This window comes from Centruroides vittatus, unplaced genomic scaffold, assembly GCF_030686945.1.
Source record: "Centruroides vittatus isolate TY-2023 unplaced genomic scaffold, ASM3068694v2 scaffold_2520, whole genome shotgun sequence".
In the NCBI taxonomy this organism is placed as follows: domain Eukaryota; kingdom Metazoa; phylum Arthropoda; class Arachnida; order Scorpiones; family Buthidae; genus Centruroides; species Centruroides vittatus.
Window position 1 is genome coordinate 1,258,332 of NW_027122689.1, and position 24,967 is coordinate 1,283,298.

The 24,967-nt window shown below is 34.3% G+C and overlaps 1 protein-coding gene across 1 annotated transcript in view; it reads right to left on the minus strand.

Moving 5' to 3' along the window:
- Window positions 1-2,424: 2,424 nt before the first annotated feature.
- LanA (laminin subunit alpha) overlaps window positions 2,425-24,967 on the minus strand; it is a 167,504-nt gene continuing 144,961 nt past the window's right edge. Inside the window, 8 exon segments of the mRNA XM_067285291.1 lie at window positions 2,425-2,856; window positions 3,802-4,029; window positions 5,174-5,327; window positions 14,099-14,341; window positions 14,412-14,689; window positions 14,939-15,515; window positions 19,490-19,607; window positions 24,752-24,858. Of these exon segments, the coding sequence (XP_067141392.1) occupies window positions 2,591-2,856; window positions 3,802-4,029; window positions 5,174-5,327; window positions 14,099-14,341; window positions 14,412-14,689; window positions 14,939-15,515; window positions 19,490-19,607; window positions 24,752-24,858 (1,971 nt within the window). The 3' untranslated portion in view covers window positions 2,425-2,590.

The following is a 24,967-nucleotide window of genomic DNA, read 5'->3' on the forward strand; positions in this document are numbered from 1 at the left end:
ATATAATTTCTTAATAACTAACCTTTACAAGGTGCCCCAAATTACATATATCTGGCAGTTTTGGCAATTTTTACAGACCAAAATGGAAGTGGGTTCCATGTGGTCAATTCTTTCTAGAGCAAAAATTAATTCTGCTTATATTAATATAAAATTTATTTGAAATATAATAAATATTTAAAATTTCAATTAATGATTTCATTTGTGTTTATTTAGGCTATTATTCTATTTCTGTATGGGCAATTACTTTTTATGGTAAAATGGATATTGTCCTTGCTTTATATTTTCGAAAACATTTTATGCTATATAGTAAAATTCCAGCTTACACGTTGCGCGTTTGGTGTTTGTAGAATATGGACAATTGTAATAAAAGGAATAATTTTATTTTAAATTAGACTTTTGAAATTCGAGGATAGAAGTTACATATTGAACAGATACATATAACTGGACGTTGGCATTGAAAAATCTGTTAGACCCACACGGTTTCTCATTTCTGTGGTTGTCCCGAGATTCTCATTCGATCGAAAGTTATCAAACATTAATTATGAAAGTGTGTTGCGAACAGAGAATACAACATCGGTCTTTGTTGGAAAATAACAAGAATTTTCAATTATATCGCATTTTTAAAACAACTCGCGTGAGGATTATTTGTTTACGGACATAAATTATCGTGTAAAACGGTTAATTCTACAGCCGAGATGTGGTCGAAATTACATTCCGACGTATAACACTAGACTAATAATAGACCCCGAGAGACTTTGCAGTAACTGTAGTTCGCGAACGTATGAAACTGGGGAACGCGTGTTCTTTCACCGCATCAAATTTGAAACAAACAGGGAAGAATGTTCGACGAGATTTAAACCCCGGAAAGATGTAATTAATGTATCGTATCTCAAAAATCTATTATTACTGTGTATTTTATTTTGTGTTGTCCCGCGCTAAGCTATTTCATTAATTTGTTAGATATTACTTTTAAATTATAGTTAAACTCCCTTGCAAAGAACTAAGGTTCACGCAATAAAGAATTGATAATACTCCGAAGCCGTTTCGAACCACTCGACAAAATCTTGTTTTATGACACGTCGTCGTTTATTTTTATCTTAGAGCGAAAATTATTGGATATTTCCAGTCCAACATAAAAATAAACGACGACGTGTCATAAAACAAGATTTTGTCGAGTGGTTCGAAACGGCTTCGGAGTATAGCATTTGCGTTAGACGGAGAAGACGGATTTACAGGCTCGGTAAGAAACAGAATGATAAAACGCAATTATCAAATATCTTCTCGAATAATGATACAAACGATTTCCTCAATTACCGGCAACGAGATTAAAACCGATTTCGATTAATATCTGGTTATACAACTTTCTAATTAAGGTTAAAATTGGGAATGTTACCGTATATCGAATACCCGACGATCGATAGAAAACGGAATCGAATCGACAGGAAATAGAAAATAAATATAAATTTACGATTTTTAATTACGAAGCTATTTTGTGGAAAATTGGTAATCACGAGAATGAGAACACCGGTACGAGCATTAATACACAGAAAGGAACGAAAATCTACGGCCGATTTGCGCTTTAAAACGTAAATTAATTTGGAATAATAGTTCTAAAGAGTAACTTTTAACGACGTTTCTAAATCTGAAAAGTTAGTTACATAGAATTTGTGCAAGATTTATGACAGATCCAGGTCGCGTTTATCCCGATAAAATGCCACGGAACGTTTGGACACGATTATTCTACGAAAATCAATGGAATTTATGACGGTACACCACATTTTGACTGTACTATAGATTACTCCCTACGGAATTTCGGGACTTTGAGTATATCTTTGAACTCGGGGGACCGAGACCAGTTCAACGGTATCCTACTTTTGGACCGGAGACGAAAAATAAGAAACTTATCATATTTACGATTTCTTTCCTTTCACAGTGCATTCCACGCCATTTCAGATTTTCCCACCGCCTAGCGGTGACGGTCATCTCCCGAGGGATGGGATAGGTTTGTTGGACGAGCCGCGATAAGCGGCGCGTAGTACTAGCCGACCGCGAGGGTGTGCGAAAAGGACATAACTCCAACTGCAGACGATCGGTGTGCTCGTGGATCAACACGTGCTTCTGTCGAAGGTATATATGGCCGACTTGCCGGACTGCCTGTTAAACACGCGATAGGCTTGGCGGAGAGAGTGACGCGACTCCCGGGAAAAAAGTATGATAACTTTCTTATTTTTCGTACCGTTGAACTCATCTCTGTCCCCTCAACTCTGAGTATATTTCTAAGTCCCGAAATTCCATAGGTGGTAATCTATAGCATCCCCAAATTTTTCCAGTAAATTCGAATTATTTGGCCTCCCCGAAAAGAAAAAAGCGTAACGTGTGGCGCATTATTTATAATTTCCTCGAAAACGTATTCCTTACCGAAAATAACGAAAGCAAAGAAAATCTTTTTATTCGAAATTACTCTTACATTAAAAAGGCAAATTTGGAATCTTCCCGTTACAGAAGAAGCTGGGACGAGTGTCTACGGGTGTGGTCGAAAAAGAAGAAATGCTTGAGATTTGATGTTTGAGAGGCGAATTTATAAATCGATTTACGTTCTGGGACAAGAATTCAAAGTGACTTGGCCGAAGACTCTTCCCTGAGTCAGCCACACCTTCTGGTTGTTCAGGTTGACAGAGCCGATGCATCCGACGAAGTGTTCCGTTACTTCCACCCCCTTCAGGGAACCCGGGTCGGGAACTCCTCCCAGGTACAGGGGGTCGTTGGTGTCTGTGGCGGTGACGGCGCCCGGTCCGAACTTCGGATCGCTGGGGACGTCGTCCACCGTGACTATAGCTACGTTCGAGGTTTTCACGACTGAAAAATAAGATTTTACCACATCGATTACTTTTTTTTTACTGTATTTTTATCGTATTCTGAAACCGTATCGTCTTTTATGTGTTTTTACTGTCACGACTATGCATAGACGGACACTGGGCATTTCCGACATCGATCTTTATTTGGGAATATCCTGTTGGCCGAGACGCGTTTCGGGCATAAGCCCCTCTTCTGTCGGCATTACTTCCGGGATATCTTGTAAGGTGGTGCTAACTCGTATACATCTTGTTTAAAATTACTTAAAAATATTAAATAAAATGTATACAACTGTAAATAAGTTAACACCACCTTACAACATATCCTGGAAGTAATGCCGACAGAAGAGGGGCTTATGCCCGAAACGCGTCTCTGCCAACAGGATATTCCCAAATAAAGATTGCATAGACAGACGCTGGGCATTTCTGACATCGTAGTCGTGACGGTAAAAACAGTATTTTTATCGATTTTTTTTGGGTCAGCGTTAAGGCCACGCGCGCTGACCCAAAAAATTATTGCGTTTTGCTGTGTCTTTCGAGTTTTAGGATCTCTTTGGAAACCCTAACCCGATGGGTTCATTCTCTAGTCCAACCTCGAGGATTAGTTATATTATATCACCGAAAACTATAGGTACCGATAAGTAAGGTTTTCGAATGACACCGGTGGGTTTAGTACGTGGAATTTCACAAATTTTGATAAAATATACAATTTATTCGATTGTATTTTTTTTAGTTAATTAAATTGAAATTTAGTGTTTTTAATAATTAAACGATTTTTCTATCATTTCGCACGCACTCAAATGGATAGATTAATAAGTGTAATATAATTATCTGGAAATTAGGAACACCGAATCTTTGGCGGAATCAATTTAGTAAGGGAATGAAAATACTTGGTTGACGTTTGGAATCAGAAAAGGAAGTGAAAGATTGAATGCGATATTGTACTCACTCCTGATGGAATGCCAATCTCCGTCACACAAATAGTTTTCGCTGGGGGGGTTGTAGACCGCGCTGTAAGGACCACCCCCGTCATCGACGGTGAACTTGACCGTTCCATCGATCATCTGGACTACCAAATAGTCCTTGGATCCGTGCACGGCCATCAGAACTCCCGATGTCTTTCTGGGTTTGATCTTCATCGAAACGGAAATTTGTTTTCCCACGTTGAATTTATCGTCTGGAAGATAAATTTGAAACGAAGTTTGAATAAAAGACAAAAGAACGTCTAATGTAGACACACACACACACACACAAACTCTTGAAAAATCAGCAACGAGTTGCATAACTCTCCCGGCTGTTATTTTTTTTCTAAATTAAGTTTCATAGCTTTTATGATATTAATTACAATATAGTAAAAATGTGTGTGATGCCATCTGTTATGAGATTTTGTTTATAAAATTTTTCTGTATTTTTAATTATTACCGAATGGTAAAATGCATACTTTTAAGAGTAGTGATCAGTTTCATAAAAAATAAATAAATAAATAAATATTGGATGTGTTATACTTTATTAGTATTTAAGTTCGACCCTACTCGAGATACGACCTCCTCTATCTACCCATCACCAAAATTTAATGGCACGAATGCCCTTACACACAAACTGCCGTGGCAAATTTGTGGCTTAATCCTGAGATATTAAGCGTAATAGACGCCAACACACATCCAAGGAATTTTTTTTCAGGGGCTCTCAACGGAGGATCAAATTTGACACCATTCCAATACTTTCTCTCGTTATGTTACATTACCGCCGGGAAAGTAAAAAGAACAAACTGTCCTGTTAAGAGTAGAAAATAAAAAAATTTCCATCGTTTATCTCACTGATTGGTCTGAGAGAGTCAAAATAAAAATACTTTACACTCTGCTTCTGGGACAGATTGACATACGAAGGGATCCAGAGATCTTCGATGGTTCGGTACGTTAGTTTCGTTTAATTTTTCGAGAAAAACCGTTAAGAACAAATCGACCACTTTGGGAATTTATTGCCTTAGATTAATTCTATAAATTACTAGAAGTCATTTGGATGACGGCGGATAAGTCTATTTTTGTTATAAGTGAAACACAATATTTCGGTTATGAATTCTTAAATATAAGAAAAATAATAAAAAATCACAAATCCTTGTAGAAAGTGGTTGACAAATTAAAGCTAGTGTGGAAAGAGGATGATTGGATATGGAATTTCTAACCTTTTTCACTTAAGTATTTATGGAGCATCTTATTTTTGAAAACAAGCAAGTCCAAATAACAACTTGGGTTAAACATTGACTACGAATTCACTAGTTGTATCCATAATTTGAAATCTGGAGTCGAATAAGAGGTACTTACACAGAATGACGTATCCTCCGTCGGCCGATATGAAGGTTCCTTCTTCCACCTTATCGGAACATCCGGTGACGTTGACGGAAGTGATGCGCTTGGTTAGTTCCTCGTTACGTAATCTCACGTTTCGAATGCAGCCGGGGAAAGGCACGATCACCCCCTGTAATGATAGAATTTCAAAATAATTGTCACCTTTTGGTTAATAGTTCCTTAGTTAAATCTTCATTTTGTATTAAATTGGATTAAAGCAATCAAATTTTTACGCAAAAATCATTTGAACGATAGTAAACATTTTTTAGTATCAATTTAATTTTCAACTTTCCACGCCAAATAGGAATTTTGATGTGGAGGGGTGAAGATTACTTTTGTGACCATTATTATTCGTAACAGAAAATCTATAGTGAGTAGTGAGCTTAATTCTAACTTAAATCTAAAATAACAAAATAAATAAAAAATGTTGGTTAAGGATTGAAAACGTTCGTTACGATTAATAAATAATTCTCAGCGATATAAGGTGATTTTGCGTAGGTATAACATAAAAGCAATTATTCCAACAGTTTTACGAGGTATTTTATTTAAACAAGTCATAGGAAGTCTTTCGGACATCGAGGTTAATAACTCGATCACCTGCGGACCTGTCGCCATCACAACCTGCCTAACACGGATAGCTTTTCAAATATTAATAGTAGAGCAGTATTAATTAGTAGTGGTTGACCATTCTCTCTTCTGGGAGGAGGTCAACGACTACTATTCCTAGAATTAACTTTAACTCCCTTCTGCAACGTCCCGTCTTTCTATCCGAGCAGCGGTACGGTGGCATTGGAATTGGAAAATCCAAACTACGAGGTTACCAGCTTGCACAAAATACGATTTAAGTGGTTTTTGAGAGTGCCGAGTTTAAATATTTGGTCCGTTTTTCGCGAAATTTCATTCGTTGTCAGATGACTGTTTGATATTCGGCTATGAATGGAACAGTTTTTTAGAGGTAGAGAAAAAATTTAAGATACCACATTTTTAATTGGTGTCTACTTGATCGATGAAATTGTGCCATTTTGTATGGTGATAAACGTGACAATGGTAGGCTAAAATAACCAAACTAGTATAATAAATATTATAACGAAAATCGTATATAGGATTTCATTTATGTAACTACAAAGGTTATCTTAGATTGTTCACTTGGTATGATAATCCCTAACACACTTAAAATTCTTTATTCCTCTACTGTACAAAATTTAAAGAACTTTTAAAACGCGTGACATCAGGCACTTGTTGTTTTAAACCCTTACAGAAGATAACATTCGTAGTTATATAAATCGAATACTATAGTATATTATAATAGAAGGGTTAGAAGTACAAACGAATCTAATATTCTTAATGTTTGTTATTTTTTGCCCGAGCAACACCGGGCTCATCTACAGGTATAAAATATTCACTAAAAATATGGAAATGCAACTAGATGTAAATAAATTCTTAACGTTTTTGATATTTATGTAGTGAAATGAACCATTTAAAGGCTTATTTCTATTTTGCATGATGAGAAATATAAACTATAATTTAACAAAGATTCAAGAAAATTAATGAATTTGATCCTGGTGTCAAAATTGGAGCACGTGGACCACGTGCTCTAGATTCTGAAATCTAATGACGACAATGGCAATCAAACTCAACTTTCATCTTATTAGATGTAATGTGATTTTTTTGAGGGGAAAAAATTATCTTTTATAATGGAAAATAAGGTAATTATTGTTACTTTTTTAAATACTTGGTGTTGGATACAGTATTTATGTTCCATCATAGCTCTGTTCTAGCACGAACTGGATAGAAAGTGTAAAGTTTTGTATCCACATTACCAAAACACAGACTGAAAATTTGCTACAGTTAACATGAAGTAAAATCTACTTCATTTTAACTATACCATAATGTCATTGATGTGTCGTAACCATGATGCTTCTTTACTAATCAAAATGCTGCAGAAAATCGAAACGGAAAGGCGATGACATTTTCCTCTGAAAATGTCATCACCTTTCTGTTTCTGCAGTATTTTCCGGCAGTATGGAAATCAGCCTTGACTTATGTCTGTAGACTTCGAATAATTCCATTAAAATAATCAAATTTAATAATAATTTGATTAAAAGAAACATGATTAGTTCTATTTTAGGCTCTGGATGATTGACTGAGATGCAGCAGATCTTATTGGATTACAAGTAAACAGAATCAGTGGCGTAGCTACATATTCAGCGCCCTGGAGCAAGTAGAGTCGGTGCGCCCCCTAGTTCCTCCGAATAGATCTCGCGAAATTTGTTTTGAACATGTAACTTAAAAAAGTATATCTCTAATTATTTCGATTTAAAACTTTACTCAATAATAGCGAGGTTGAGAACGAAGTTTTCAATGCGAAAACGTGTACGTCGGACGTGCAGCGCAGTCTTCCTGTAAGCGCAGAAGTTTGACAATGGCGTTTGGAACGCCAGCGGAAGTTCCAAACGCCATTGTCAAACTTCTGCGCTTACAGGAAGACTGCGCTGCACGTCCGACGTACACGTTTTCGCATTGAAAACTTCGTCCTCAACCTCGCTAATAATTTATTTGAGATTCAAGACATTTTCAATAATTAATATTCAATTTAGTAAATGCAAATATAATTCTTTAAGTACGGAATACCTAATAATATTTACTACATATTATATAATTGTATTGACAAAATGTATGCAAGTTTAGTTTAATAACAAATACATAATAGCGAGGTTGGCGCCGAAGTTTTCATCTCTAAAACGTGAACGTCGAATGTCGAGCGCCACTATCTTGTAAGCGGCTCTCGAAGTTCGACGTTCACGTTTTAGAGATGAAAACTTCGGCCGCAACCTCGCTAATAATACGTAAAAAAAGCTTCAAAATTGTTGTTTTCTGGCTTTTTCATTTGCAAATCGGTCAATCACTTTCTCTAAATCAAGTTGACAAGCTATTGTTTTTTCAATTGATATAGTTGCCAAATAGCTAAGGTGTTGTGACACGCTGCTTCTTAAATACGATTTGATTAATTTCAATTTTGAAAAACTTTGTTCTGCTGTCGCTGTCTTCACTGGTAAAGTTTAAAAAATTAGGCATGCTGCAATAATGTTGGAGGATCCACTCGAAGCTGCAGCATGAATTAAAAATTAGTTGGGCAACTTGGCATATAGAGGTCATTTCTTTTAAGTGAGTATTAAAACGAGTGAGTGAGTATTACTTCAATTTAAAATGTGTTATACATTTTAAATTGAAGCAATTGAGGTCCAAAACTAGGCGAAATGTTAGAGGGATATGCCGATTGTAACAATTTTGATCTTTCCACAGTGGCGTGCCGTGACATTTGATGACAGGGAAGCTATGTTTCTGTAAGAAGCCGACTTCCAGGGGCAATCAGTTAATTGCGCGTCAGTGATGGTCTAAGGCAGTGGTTCTTAACCTTTTTATACTCGCGGCCCACCAAATATTTCATAATTTTTTTGTGACCCCCATTTTTTAATAATAATTTATATTTGATAATTTATCTATAATAAATTGATTTTTTTTATTATTGCTTTATTTTTTATATAATAAATGTAAATCATAACTTTATTATTTCATTATCTATTTAAATAACATTCAAACTTCACAATTAAACACGAAAACTCATTAATTTTTAACAGAAAATAAAATAAGAAACATGTCGATAAATCGATCCAACGTCGATGCTAAAACTAAACTAAAACTAAAACGCCCACTTGTCGTAAGGATTTTGCATAACTTTTGCAAAAATATTTAAATTTTCAAAGCCTACTATTTTTCCTAATTATTTTTAAAATTCCAAGCATTAATAGTTTCTTAAAATTGCTTTGGAATAAAAGAAGTAAATACTGCGGTGTAAGTAGCATATTTACATTTATTTCTTCTGTACTAACAAAGTTGTATGTAGGAAGAAATACAAAATAAATAAATAAAAACTAAATAGGAAAACTTTATCTTTCTTATTTCACTTTTCAATACGATATTCGGATTATACATCAATTTTCTTTTTATTATATTCGGAAGGAAATTTTGCATAATTTGGCGGCCCCCGGCAAACTTCTTACGGACCCCCAGGGGCCGCGGCCCTCCTGTTAAGAATCACCGGTCTAGGGTCCATTCGTATTCATTTGTTCGATAAGCCAGTAAAAACTGTAGACTTCTCTAAATGTATTTTTAATATCACAATTACATTCCGAATCGCTAGCCACGATATAAGGGCTAAAATTAAAAATAAATTATAAAAACTTACTCGGTGAAATAAAATGTGCGGTGGATATACATACCCGGTATAATGTATTGTTCGATTGTATTAATATACGTTTAAAGAAAATTATAATTAAAATATAGCTTTGTAAGGAAACGTACATAAAAATAACATAAAATATTCTTTACTTTTTAAATCTTAAAACAATCCACTTAGTCAAATATCTCGATACGAGTAGCTAATGGATGGAACTAGTGACGGTCCGGGTAGGTGTGTAGTGAGTGTGTGCGTGCCAAATCCCGAGGGTGCCGATACCGGTCGATGTCAAATGCCTCTTTTGTCGCGTCACTAGTATATCTCAAAGGACGCCACGGGGCTGTTGTAAATTTTAAACGTTTCTCACCGTAGCTGTAAAAATCTAACTATGTTAAACTTAATAGTCATTCGTTTTCTAACTAATTCGTTTTAATACCGGGTGTACACGGAAATCAGTTTCCCACTGTACTGAGCGAGTGATTGGTTCTGTTAAGCTTTTGTTGAAGTAAAATTCTGGCTCTTTCAACAGGATTTTATTTATGTCCCCATTCCCTAATCTCTTAATTATTTAGTCACTTCTTAAGTAGAAATAAGTCGAAACCGGTTACTTTGTACCTGAATATCTGTAGTCTTGGGAAAACAGTGGAAAGACAAATTTTTATGACAACGGATATATAAATCGTAAATTTAAGGAAAATAAATTCTAGAGCTTTTTTTGTATCATTGTATGTACTGTACGTCTCATTCATTAAGTTTGGTTGTAAACGATGCTGCCAAAGAAACAGTTAATTTTTTAACATTATACAAGAATTGTACACGTTTTTTCTGCATCCCCTTACAGATGGGACACACTAAATCGTAATATCACCGGTTTAACATCGAAATCCGTCAGTAATATAAGATGGGAGAGCGGAATAAACGCGGAATAAATATATCAAATATTTTAATGGAGTTTTTTTAAACTCCGTCAACTATACAGAACTATCATAAAAACGTGCCAGTAAACTCCTATCGGTTGGGTTGTTATAAATCTAGTCTAGGGTGGGCAACCCTTTTTATAACATGCGCCAGAATAAATTTTACGTTTTTTTCCGCGCCGTAGTAGTTAATTGACGCCTTCTTGTGACTCGTAATTTTTTTAGTCTGCAAATATGAAATAAATAAATAAAAAGTTAATTACTACATTTATTTCTCTTATCGTTTTCGAAAATTACAAAGAATTGGAAAATTAACTATTAATTAGTTATTTTTCCAATTTAATAATCTATTAAAGATCTCGCGGGCCGGATAGAAACTTTTCGCCAGCCGTAGCTGGCCCGCGGGTTGCCCGCCGTTGATCTAGTCTCCTCGTTATTCACATAATCGGGCGAGGGTGGCCGAATATCTAGCGGGCGGCTAACAGCCCACAACCGCTCCGGGATATAAAGTCGCGTACTCTTTACGCGTGTGTCGCTTCTACCAGCTAAACCGTGACGTTAGTGCTATGTAAAGCGCATGCGCCAATGCCTATATAATCTGGCTGATTGGAGACTGACCCGGTTTCGACATTCCTTCCGCCACCGAATTATTCGAATATACAATAGCAATCTTATCGTTTTTTTCACATGTATAGAAATTTGTAAAAGATACATAATGCAGTTATAATAAAATATTAATTTTAATTAATTCAAAGTACGTTAAAATATGAAAATTTATATTTTATAAAATTCAAGGGAAGGTCATTGGAAGGTGGAATCGGCGCTTCCATCGCTTCCAATGACGGCACGCCAGTATATTTTTATCAGATGACGCGACAAGATATGCGGGTGATAAGCATTTAAAAAGTGTACATAATTCTCGAATGGATTCAAATCTAATAGTTAATTGGTTAATTATTACATCCATTACCTTATAAAAGAAATGGAATTTAAAACATTGTTCACTGTTTTCAATGCGCTCATATACCTGTAATTCATCAAAGAATTTTTGCAATCTTTTTTGGAGAAAAGAAGGTTCAATATTCCATATAGCTGATAACTCAAGGGCATCGTTTTTAAGAAATAATTGGAAGTTTGTTAAGTCCTGGAGTTGGGTTAGAAATGACGAAAGCATCTCAACGGATTTCTCTATATCTTCACGAACACTTTGCAGCATTTTCGAGACTATTAATTGGTTCGAGTATTTTAATTTGTACTATAATCAAAATAATGGTTGAAATTTGTTCAAAATAATTAATCAAATTTTTAGCTTCACGTTGCTCGTAATAATTTTTTTTTCATTTAATGATAAATATGTCAATATTTTAATTACATGAAAATAACGAGAACGTAGTGCATCGAGAGCATTAATACGGGAAGACCATCGTGTTGGACAAACTCTTAAATGTTTTTGCTAAGTTGGTTTGATTCGTTTTCATTAACATTGCCCAACGCATAACAGAACTGGAAAAAAAAAATTTTTTCTAACTGTTCGTAAAATTGCCTGACTTCTTTACATTGGTGACACTGTCGTTGACTACTAAATTCAAATTATGAGAACAGCAATGTACAACTCTGGCAGCGGGGTTTCGTTGTTTAATTCTTGCTTGTAACCCCGAATAGGCACCACTCATATTCGCAGCCTCGTGGTAACCTTCACCATGCAATTTTGATAGATGGTGAAATTCTCAATACATTTTAAAACTGTTGTTTCTAATTTTTGTGATGTTTGATCAGTAATCTGAATAAATCCACAAAACGTTTCCTTTATTTGCAGCTCGATTGGTTTTTCATTTTCGTCTTTTTTTTTTTATTAAAACATAACGGAATGCGATACTTAGCTGATCGAGTTTTGATAGATCTTGTGTTGTATTTGTTATTACTGTTAGGGCGCGTTTTTTATGCAGCGCTCGAGAAGCGCTTTAACACCAACGCTCTGAAACCCGTTTCTGAATGGCCAACGTTGCTCGTGATGTCATTTCGCTACATTTTTGCTGCATAAAAAAACGCTGCTTTATGAAATTGGTGTCTTCCATTTCTTTTTAATTTGGACAGTAATTTCATACGCAATGAAATTAATTAACTCATTTTGTATATCCAGACTCAAGTAATTGGTACTGCCTTTGGGTTTCTTCAATAGATTTGTTAAAACATGATCAAAGCGAGAAAGTAATTTAATTCTTTCTAGAAACTTTCCTTGCGAAGTTCCTACATCTTAAAGATCTGTATTCCTATGAACTCGGAAAGGGTAAATTATTTATAGCAAGCGTTATAGTTACATCTATATATCGCAACACTTTGCGCCAATAATTTACCCCATTGTTAATTTCTTGCTGACTAACAACATCTATGGTTGAACCACTTTTCCATCGATAGTAAACTTTGCAAAAAATTCTATGTTGTTTCGACTCTGTGTTTTTCAACATTTCTTGTTACATGAAGACAGATTAGCAAAACGGTACCAAAGGACACACATCCACGAAAATCGTACTGGGCAAGAGCAAGGACGACGCCAGCCAATGGGTAAGGGGGGGGCAAATTATGTAAATTGATAGAGGATATGAATTGTATGTAGGTAAAATAAAAACGATTCATAAAGTTTTAATCATTTACTATGTACCGGAAAAGAAATATCTCAAATAAAACATTTTCTTTAACTTACAAGAAGCCTAAGAAGATTATTTTAATTAAAACTTAGCATTTAAATAACTTTTTCGAATTTCTAGGGGAGGGCAGCTGCCCCTCTGCCCCTCCCCCTGGCGACGCCCTTGGGCAAGAGCAAACTCTAACATACGTTCACGAACTTTGACCTACGTTACCCGAGACAGACCACCCTTGCAATGGCCGCGTTTCTTTATGCAGCGCTCGAGAAGCGCTTTACAGCGAACACTCTGAAACCCGTTTCTAAATGCAGCGGTGCAATGTAGCGAACCGTTTCTAAATGTTTGCTGCAGCAAAGATAAAGCAGCTTTTACGTCCACTACACGTGTAAAGCAAAATGGACGCTAATGTGTATAATACGATATTATGCTGTAAAAATAAAAAAGTCGAAGTGACTGTTGTGTTGATAAAAATATTAAGAAGAATTAAATTTTATAAAATGACTCTTAAAGTTATCTAAAGAATAAGAAAATATAATTTTACATCTTCCATCTCTCTACTTCGTTCACATTTTCGGAAAGAGAAATGCTCAATTCTTTAGTTAAAGAGATATAAAGCACTACTTTTGGCTTTAACTGGAATTAAAGGATAGATTACGGCGTCCGTGTTTCGCTCGAGCAGAACGCGTTTCTAAACTATGATTCAGCGATGTGTAGCGATAACTGCTTGTGACGTTATCTTCGCTACACTCTCGCTGCATAAAGAAACGCGGCCAATTAGTCAAAAAAGGAGTAAACGAGGCAATAAAATACTTAGCCGGCTTTAGAGATAAGAGGTTTGATTTGTCTGTGTGTGACTAATAAATATACAAAATTCAGCGAATTTCTATAAATTAAATACTTTTGTTTTGTTCGAAAATTTGAAATTTTGTAAAAACATTTGTAAAAAAATTGCAAAGTTTTTATTTCGCTTTTCTAATTTGGCGCCCTTATGATTCGTGCGCCTGGAGCAGTTTGCTCCAACTGCTCCACGGTAGCTACGCCCTTGAACAGAATGGTTTATACAAATGATTTTTAATGGGAACGATATATATAGAAAAAGTCTTACTTTTAAGTTATTTTTTGCTATTCTCGCAGTTGCTTCTGACAATCCACCAACATATAAGGGTGGTTTAACATTCATGGAACTAGTCTGTCCTGGAGATTCTCCCGTGATTTCTTCTTCATCTACAATCAATATGCCCTCTTTTCCACTTCTGGAGAAGTCTGCTCTGTGCCAGAGATCGTCGTTATAAGCTCTCGTAGTAGATATCACGGTCCCACCACTTCCACAATTGTAAGCGTAATGAATCTGGCATAAATTAACACATTAATTACAAATCTAAATATTAAATTTCTATAACTATTCATTTAAAATTTACCTTTCCGTCTTGCATAAAAAGAGCCTCGAAATCGATCTGTCCTTTTCCTGTCACATATAACAAGATTCCGTCAAAGAGGCGCGTCTTAAACTCCAGGCTAAATTGACTCTCTTCCAGGATGGTGCTTCCTCGAATTGAAAATTCCTGTCTGCTCCAAGGTGTGTTGCCGTATCGGAGTCCATCTTCGGGTTTTACATCCAAGTCGGGTTTGGGATGTAATGGCAAGTAACACTTGCTGGGAGGTATAGGTTCCGGAGTATAAATGGTTTCGGTAGGTTCTGAAAATAATAGAAATATTAATTTACATTGAAATTTTTTTACTTTTTAATGCATACAGTAATTCAAAAGTTTCCCTACATAGCCAAAGAATTCATTTTATTATACAGTCACAGAATACGAGTGTCATTTAACTGAATACACACAAATTCATTTTCCTGCTCATGGGCATCACAATTCTGTCTATTTGGATGATCTTTGTTTTATACATGGACTTTTGAATTACCCAGTAAAAAAAGATTTAAGTTTACCTAAATCGGAACCATCGGGTTGTATGGTCACGATATGCGAGGGTTCCGCCAGTGGACAGGTAGTCAAGGAAGCACCTGGACGATCTTGGGAGTCTGCGAAATTCTGGAACAAACCTATGACAGTCGTGTCTCCCAAGCAACCAATAAAATGCCTTTTAGAAGGCACCGCATCCGCATTAATGCTATAATCGTCGGGAACACCACCAAAATACAGAGGAGAAGTTATGATGAGATTTGCTCTAGCACTAACTTCCTGCTCATTGAAGTCTATGTCGTCGATATTTAGGTGCATCTCTTTGTTTGTTTTGGTGGCAGTTACATAATGCCACTTTTTATCGTTGTATCTGATGTCTGGTTTGGTTATGATTTCACCACCGGGGTTACTTTTCATAATTAATCTACCATCCTTTAACGAAATCGATAAGTAACTTAAGTGTTCTTCGTTATCAGCATAGAACAAGAGACCGTCCTCTTCGGTTTTAAATTTGAAGGTGAGTTCTGCTTTCCTCCTTAAATTAATATTAGGCATTGCCACGTATCCTGGCATAATATTTGAAAATGAAATAGTTCTGGCAATCTGAAAGAAAATAACATTTAATTAACTGTAATTAGAATTGTTTCAAATAATTTGATTTAATCTTTGTCATATTTGTTCATAACCTAGAGCAGGGGTGGCCAACAGTTTTTGCCCCCGGGCCGGACTGGGAAAAATATTCTTTCACAGGCCGGACAAAATATTAAAATTAAATCATGTTAAGTAACAGAAGTTCCTGATGCATGCGCAATGTCATTTTACAATGTGAAGAAATGTATGAACAAAAAAAAAAATGTCAACAGGCGGGCGGTGCTGTGTGTCACACATCAGCATAAACAGAGTGACATGGCAGAACAGCATACGAGTTTCAGTGATGTGGGATCTTTCGTTCTTCAAATAGTGTAAATTTATAACAGACGAATGCGAAAGTTGTAAATTTCTACAATGGAATTTTTTTAAAACGAAGAAGTATCGTGAATCCATTCCACCAATTATTGGAAGTTAAGTAGCTAATTTTGAAAAATTAATCGCAAGCCAGATCCGGCCTGCGGGCCGTATGTTGGCCACCCCTGACCTAGATACTACAGAAATCGGTAGAGGTTTTAGTTTCTTTGAGATCTTATGTAAGCATGGATAACGACTCTTTTTATATAATTTTATTAAATGTAATGCCTGTTTCATATGCTATTTTAAACAATATTAAGTACTACTGAATCAAAACTGAATATTGATAAGCATATACTTTTGTGTCTGAAGCTTTAGACAAAATGTCTAGATTGCCTAGCTTGAAAGTGTCACTGATAGGAAGTGGCACTTCTAAACACATGCTTGAATTAGTATAATCATCATCAAAGCCCTTACTAAATATAATTTTTTGAGATATTGAAGTTTTTAAATGCCTTTTATTTAATAAATTGTTACAATTCTCATGTTGACTCAGGATATTTTCTTCATAATTTTAAAGTTTAGACTATTCACAAAAAATAATAAGATATTTTTGAGTCTATCATTAATCCTTTAATCCAACCACAGAAGTAACAGCAATAATGTTTAGAAGTTTACTTGTTTTAAACAAGTAATCTTCTAAACATTATTGCTGTTACTTCTGTGGTTGGATTAAAGGATTAATGATAGACTCAAAAATATCTTATTATTTTTTGTGAATAGTCTAAACTTCAAAATTAATAAATTGTGTTTGTGAAATCCTAGAACTTTATGGAACATGCATTGAATATCACCATGTCGTACACACTTCGTGTCTATATTTTAAAGAATTTGCTGTATGGGGTGATTGTGCTTCATTTGGCTGTGAGTAACACTTTTCAAGGGGATGAATATAACATAAGAAGATGAAATACAGTGAGGATAGAAGTTTGGGTTCACCTAATCCTTGGAGAATAAAGGAAAGACAATGGACTTGGACTTTCCTGTATGACACCACTTGTGTCATGAATGTCACACCTGTGGTCCTATGAAGCTTAATAGTGGGTATGGTTGCTGTAAACGAATACATTCTGCATGGTAGTTCGGCATACTAGTTTGTAATGTTGTTCAACAGTTCTTGGGGTAATGAATCCCACTCTTGCACGAGTATTCTTTGGAGCTCTACAGTAATCTGTGAAGGAGGAGGATGTGTTGCAACTCTGTAATCAAGGGTGTCCCATACATGTTCTATGGTGTTTAAATCTGATGAATAAGGTGGCCACAGTCCAGACTCCTTATATCTTCTGATTCCAGGTATTCCTGAAACAAACCAGACCTATGAGGGCAAGCATTATCATCTATTAAAATGAACCCAGTACTAAATTCAACTTTAAAATGTTGCACATACTGCTACAGGATGACGTCCCTGTAAATCTGGCCTGTTACTGTACTGTGAATTTGAACACGTGGTAGTGTATCAGACCCTAAGATGATACCACCCCCAAACGAAGATTCCTCCACCTTCAGAATAATGATATTTGATGATGTGGGCAGGATTATAGTGTCCCTGGGGCTTGTTGGATGCACACTCGTCGACTATCGGCCTCTAGGCTGTAGCAGCACTCATCAGTAAGAGTATAATGGCCCATTGTTGTGGGGTCCGTGCAAGGCATTTGATAGACTATGTTCTGTGGATCAGCATGTGTGAAGTTAAAGAAATGCATACAGACCAATAACCATCTATAAATCGTTTGTCTGGATACGATGATATCTGATGCAGCTGAGTTCCCTAAGCAATTTACATGTAGTGCTGGTGTGTTGAAAGTGGGAATTTATGGATACATACTAATCCTGAAATGGAGTTGTAAAGTATTGGCCTTTTAGCAGAGAGGGAACAAAGGAAGCACTGACTTTGTCAATTGGACCCACATGTGGCCAGACAACAGACCATTTGCCATATGGTAAACTACTAGAAAATGTAAACAAGTGATGGACATTATTGTAAGCTTGACTCTTGTCGGATAACAGCGGACCTGAGTGTAAACTGTTCAGGCAAGGAAGGGTTGTGATTGGTCGGAAGTTCCTGTCCAAAAAACCCTTAAATTGCAGAGCAAACGAGAGAGGGAGGAGAGAAGGGCAAAAGACTGGTAACATGGTAATCTCAGGCACTTGGGAAGCCCGCTGAGCTTAGAGAGAGCATTCTTCTCTGGTAACTATCTCGGGGATGGGTAAGTGTCGAGACTGGACGAACCATGCAGTTGAGCCACTCCATAGTCTGACAGTTTTCGAGAACCAATCTAGTACATGAGACACCACGCTTAGTATATACAGAATATACAATGTTTTTGAACTTGTACAGTCTACATATAGAATTTGTAAATAAACTGTAAATATTGTCTAACTTGAGTGTGGAGGTGTGCTTTCCATTGAACCTGGATCACCATATTGAATCATGATACACACGGAAACCAACTCAACAAGATGGAGTTTGGGAAAGAACTTCACTAGATCTTCACTGGAGTTGTGACACATGGGTGACCTTTACTGTATTGCCTTCAAACATCTTGGCCACATCGGAATCATTACCAAAGCCTACAGATAACACTTGGTGGAACATTCAGTTCCTGTGACACTTGTCTGTAAGCTTGGCCAGCCTTTAATCTCCTGATAATCCTGCCATGCATAATTTCATCAATATGTTTTGTTTGGGCCATAATTATTGCCTACAGATAATTTTTTGCAGTTAAAAGGCAATAACATTTGCGCACACAATGCAGTAATGACTTCTTACAATGCCAACTGCCTGAACTGACAGAAAATGCTTTTACACCAATTCCTTTATCAGTACATTTGCATATACCTACATCACTCTCTTCAGAAGTTGTCATATAGCATTTCTACTTGCATTTGTTCCTGTGCAGGGACAGAAAACATGTATACTTGTAAATTCCTTAAATTCTGGAGGAGTATATAATAGTGGTTGGAAAACTATTTTAACTGCATACCTCTTTATCAGTAAAAAAAATAGCAGTCATCCATAAAACAGAAATCATCCAGAAACTTTAATATTTAGATATTTACATTTAAAATAAATTTGAACTTTAAAATGTGACAATAAAGTAAAATTACAAACCCAATTTATGCTTAAAAGCAATACCAAAAGATATTGCTTTTAAGCTTAAGAAGGTGCTTGAGAAAACTTTTCAAAAATTTATTATGCATTCCTAAAGATGTAAACATTCCAATTTGGCAACTACTAATAAATAAGTTCCATAATATTGTTTTCCTGAACTATTAAGAGTGCAAATAAAAATGTTAATTGTTGGTGCATTTTGATACAATCTCCTTTTATGTAAGTTAATTCTGAGTTGATTGATTTTGAAAACATATTAAAGAGAATATAAAATAATTAAAATATAATTTAAATAATTCCTAATTGGCAGATTTCCATCTAACGTTTTCGTAACTTTAATTAAAATGAAAATGAAGAAAAGTTATAAATGAATGATAAATCTTTTACTTTAATAAAAATGAATATAGTTCTTACAAAATATAAAAATGTATAATCTAGAATAAAAAATATAGTAACTTACCATAGGCGGACAACCCGAAACAACTCCTAAGGCTTCTTTGTTGTTATTAAGATCTTGTAACTGTGTACCAATTTGTACATTATCTATACACCCTTCAAAATCTACATTGGTAACATCTCTGTTGAAAATAGAACAAATAGAAATCATGAAGAGATTATTTGCTTAATATACAAGGTGTCCCATATAAAATCGGCCCCACTTGCCAGAAACGATACAAATAAATTTAGGCAAAGGACACTTGTTATAATTATTTAAACATATAGAAACTTAGAGATGCCAAAAGTAGCGTCCTCGTTCATTTCTGCACCTTTACGTATGCGTAATCGTGTTCGGACCGATCTTACGTAAAATACCAACGTCGAGAATTTTGATGCTTCTGAGAATGCTTACCTCATTTTGTATATAGTTCTGGGATTGATCTTGTATACTTTACTTTTTAAATCTCTATAAAATTTATATTGCTATTTCATCTCAGTCAGGCCAGTTTTAAGTGGTACACCCTCTATAAACAAAGTTCACTATTTTTGAATATGAGATTTAAACTTATTTAAATAAAATATTACTGTTATTTATTATTAGAGTTACATGTTCTGCCTTTTAGTTCCACTGTTTTCTGGTTTCGAGACTACCATAACTAAATATGGCCTGTGCACATGCTTCTAAGCTTATCAAAATATTTTTACAAAATGTCAAATCTTTTAACAATAAATGTTGTATCATGCTAAAATTAATAAATAATTTATATGATTGTTGATATTCCTAGCTTTTAGTAAAAAAAAATTAGACCTAAAACTACTTAAGAAGTTTTAGGTCTAATTTTTTTTTACTAAAAGCTAGGAATATCAACAATGCAATTTTAATGTTATTTCTAATTCGTATCAAAATCATCATGGAACAAGCATTCTTTTGTGGTGTACATGAGGACGAACAAAAAAATACGAAATTTTACACAAAATAATAATATTTTATTATTAATTCACGTGGTCCTTTATACACTATATTCATTGTGATCCCAACTATACACCGCTGATATATATAACTGTATCTGGTCAGTGCGGTGAAACCGTGTACACACAAAGGGGATTGATGCGTTTATGCGACAATGGTCTTTGTTTGTAGCCCTTACGGAGATAATACGAATTTACTTAAACTATCTTAAACTAACTTATAATTTAAAAGAAAATAGAAGAGGGAAGAATAAAGAGTAAGAATAAAAAAAAATATGCTGGTGGGGGTACCCGGGTTTCTTTCTTGTCTGGTCTTCACTCTTGACGAAATGGAGACTTCTACCGCAGTCACTTGTAGTTGTCCTTTTCAATAGCTCCGATCAAATGAAAGAATCTATATCGCTAAACTCTCAGTTTTTTAGTTTTCGTCTATGTCAGTTCTTTTTCTGTAGACGACCTCGGCACTTTGTCTCGATCCGTGACGACGACCACTTTCTTTTTCCGTCCGCTTCTTCTCAACGCTAGCCTCTGAAAATCCTCACCCCCGCTCCCTGACTTGCCTCAGGGTTTTTGTTTCACACCTTGTTTCCGGTGTTATTCTATGAAATTTCGTCCCCACCAGCCGGAAGGAAAGACCGTTAGAGAATTCGAAGAAAAGACATAGAACAAAGGATTAACGAAACTTAATACTAGGCTTAACGCTACATATATATATACAACAATATGGCGTATCGCCACACTTTTTCCTTATTCTAGTGTTTTGTAAACCTGAAAAATTTTTGAGTATCTCAATTCTACCTTGGTAATGGCGATTTCTAATTTGTGGTTAACTTTTTTTATATTATATTATTCAAACTAGATTGCATTTTTAGCATTCTGTTCAAATTTCTTTTTTCTTATAAAAATTAGAAGATAATTACTTTATGCTTTGTGGCAATTTTAGTGTGTGAAAAGTTTTCTGGCATATTTGGAGCTATAGCTAAGGGGGCTATGAAGTGGCTATGTCCCATCAGCTTAGTTAGTAGGCTCATATGCAATATATATACGGTATATATATGCTTTTGCTTTTATCATGTAAACTTAGGATACTGTTAATTTTATTTTACATTTGGACTGCAGCTAACAGGTCTACTGATGGCTAGAAAAGAGAAAAATATTAGGCACAATTTTTTTCAGTTTGCCCCTCTAGCCCCCAATGATTTATTCATGGCTACAGAACTGGGTATACCACATTTCCATGCTATGATTTCATTCAATTGCCAGAAAATTACTTTTTACACAATGTTTTTAATTTTTGAACTTTATTAGCACATTCATTTCCTTACTCACAATAACTGAATACATAAGTGGATGAATATATTGTTATAAAATCAAAGTTTTCAGTGGATTAATAATCAAGTTTTTATTATGTAACTACTTCAGTGTTACAGAGAGCTATCTAACAAATGCTGTTACTGAGAGTATAAAGTGATTCACCTTCTGAGATCTTTGGTGGTGATGTGAGGAACTGATACATTACACCTTATCAATGCAGAACGATCATAATTTGAATGATTGTAATGCAACACATTTGTTCACTTTAAGTCATCAATTCTTTTCTAGATCTGGCCTTTATGAATTTCAGTGAAGTGTTGGCTTGCCTTGTTGTAGGTTTTAAATATGACCGTGTAGCTATTTTGTTGAATTTTTCAATTTCCATTTTTCACAACTCACTGTAATTCCAAACTGATGCTGTGTCAATGGGCATTGGGTATTTGATTATTTGTGTTCGCATTACAATGGAAAAAATTGATGTTTAAATGGAAGTAAACCAAATATAACATGAAAGAAACTGAAAATCATGTTTTTTATATATATTCACAAAAGAATTTCTATTCTGTGTGTCATTTTTGTTTTTCTGAATATTTTCATCTTCTAGTAAGCAGATTCATTCACAATCCTAAGATTTTTTGGAACTTTCTCTCAAAATTTTCAAACCATCAGTTACAAAAACGAAATATCCTTTGCACTAATTCTGTATACAATCTTTATGACAAAATAAAAAGTCAACTGACTTCAACTTTACCAGAAATTTTTTACTCTCAATCTCTTTATTTAAAAGTTCTTTTGTTTTCATTCTGTTTTCATTAAGTTTGTTCTATTACTCTTCTAATAATCCAGATTTTATTCCCATTATCATTTATTCTAATCAATCTGACTTTTTAAACAACTGAAACAATTGAAATATTCCTTAATAGAATTATTTATGCATAAAGGATAACTCTGACTCCAGTAGTCTCCAAATTATGTTTATTCAACTTCAGGCTAACATTCAAAAATCATATAGACAAGATTACTAAACATATTGCAATTAGATATGGTGTTCTATGGCAATACAGCAAATCCATTTTGTCTAGGATGTTTTGAAGGACTTCGTTTTATGAATTTTCAGTCATTAATTGATTATTGTATTGTCATTTAGTCTTTGACTGTCAATACTCTGATGAATAAAGTTATTAAGATGTTTAGTAAGGTGTATTTATTGTTTAATAAATATTATTCAATTAATATTATGACTGTGCCTTAAAATCTGTTACCCTATTATATACAGAAGGAAAGTTAAGAATTTTTAATTTGTTGGATTTTGTTGTTGTTCATGTAACTAATAATTTATGTTAATTAATATTACACACTCAATTCTACTTGAGTTTATCTATTTAAAATATTTCAATGAAGTGGGAATCTTCTATTTAAAAAACAAACAACCATCTCATGAAAGAAAAATGCATTTTGAATGTTTCTCCAAATGTTCAAAATTCATTTTTCTTTAATCGGATGGTTTTAATGTGGGTTACATGGATAATTTTAACTAAGAAAATTTGTTCGTTTTTTAAATGGACGATTCCCACTTTATTGAAACATTTTCAATAAATAAATTCAAGTATAGTTATGAGTAATATTAATTATAATCAAGAAAATCATTGCAACAAAGATTAAGATTTACAATTTATCTTGTTTATGTCTTCTTAATTTTAGGGTGAATGTCTCACATTGTTCTTTCTTTTATTGTATTACAAATATGCATACTTTTGAACATTTGTTACATATCTTATTACAAAATTATTTAAAGTAAGAAATACATTTAGATTACATTTAACTAATTTTTAATTTGTTTTTCTTGTGATTTTTATGGGTGGTATGATAACTAATCTCAATAAACAAAAGCATATGTTGCAAGAACTTCACAACTTGTCATACTTATTTACATTATAATTAGGAAACTATTCAAAAGAAATATATTGTATCCAAGATTATAACAATAAATAATTTCATTTCATGAACATATTTTTATGAAGTTTAGTTCAGTTAGATATAAAAATAAGAATTAATTTTGCTTTCAAGATATGGTAAATTCTCTGTAGACTTTTTAGTAAAAAGATATTTATTTATTTTTGTACATTTCTGCTTTTATATGTTTATGTAATTAAAGACTATCTTCAATTTTCATGTCAAATTCAGAGAATCTAATTTTAAAGCTATCCCATAACATTGGTTTCTGATGATTTTAAAATATGAAACATGCAAAATTTTATACATTAAACTTTGTTTTATTCAATAATTTAAAATCAAATCAATTAAATGAGGCAACCTGACTCGTGATGTGTAATACAAAGGATAGGTTTTATTCTGTATCTATAATTATGAAAAATATCATTAGATTTTTCAAGAGCTACATATATCATTCTGTAAACTAGATCATATTATTATCTAAGGCTTGGGAGTTTGTCAAACGGTTATGACTTCGTAAGAAGGAAAGTTTTAATTTTATAATTTTAATTATATGATAAATATATCTCTAGAATAATTTGTATAGAAAACCAAAGAGAATCAATGCAAAGACAGTCCATAGTATGCTGATATGTGACATTTTGCCTATCATAAATAGGTCTAATCTGCAACGGTAATAGAAAGTAAATCAAGAAATAAAATGAACAATGGTTGTTTGCATCGTGTTGAATGACCAATCACAAGGATTCCAATTCTCCCATGACAATCTCTACCGTGTTCATTTTTCTGTTTTCTTAAAGTTACTTTAATTCATTTATATTACTAAAAAAAATTTAATTAACAGCATTTAATATCAACTTTCTACCCTGAGGGACACAAGGAAATCCTGTGGTGAGGAATAGTGATATATCCAGGACAGACTTCCTTTTAAGAAATCTGTCCTGGATATCATCTCAAGAATCATTTTGGGCTCCCAGAATGGTAGGCCGATGCCTTAACTGCTTTGGCCGTCTGGCCGAGTATTAACCAATTCAGAAATATTACTTACGAATAACCGTGATTTCTTGGATAGCCACCAATAAATATGTCGTCGGTGGTAGACAGATCTATAGAAGGCCCTGGAGATTTTCCACTGTCTACTTCAACACCTTGTATCTAATAAAGAGAAAAATAATTGAATTTTTAGATGTTATTTTGATATCATATAAACTATTTATATATTTGAGAGAAAATGATATAACTGCCCTTAGAGTATTTTAATAAA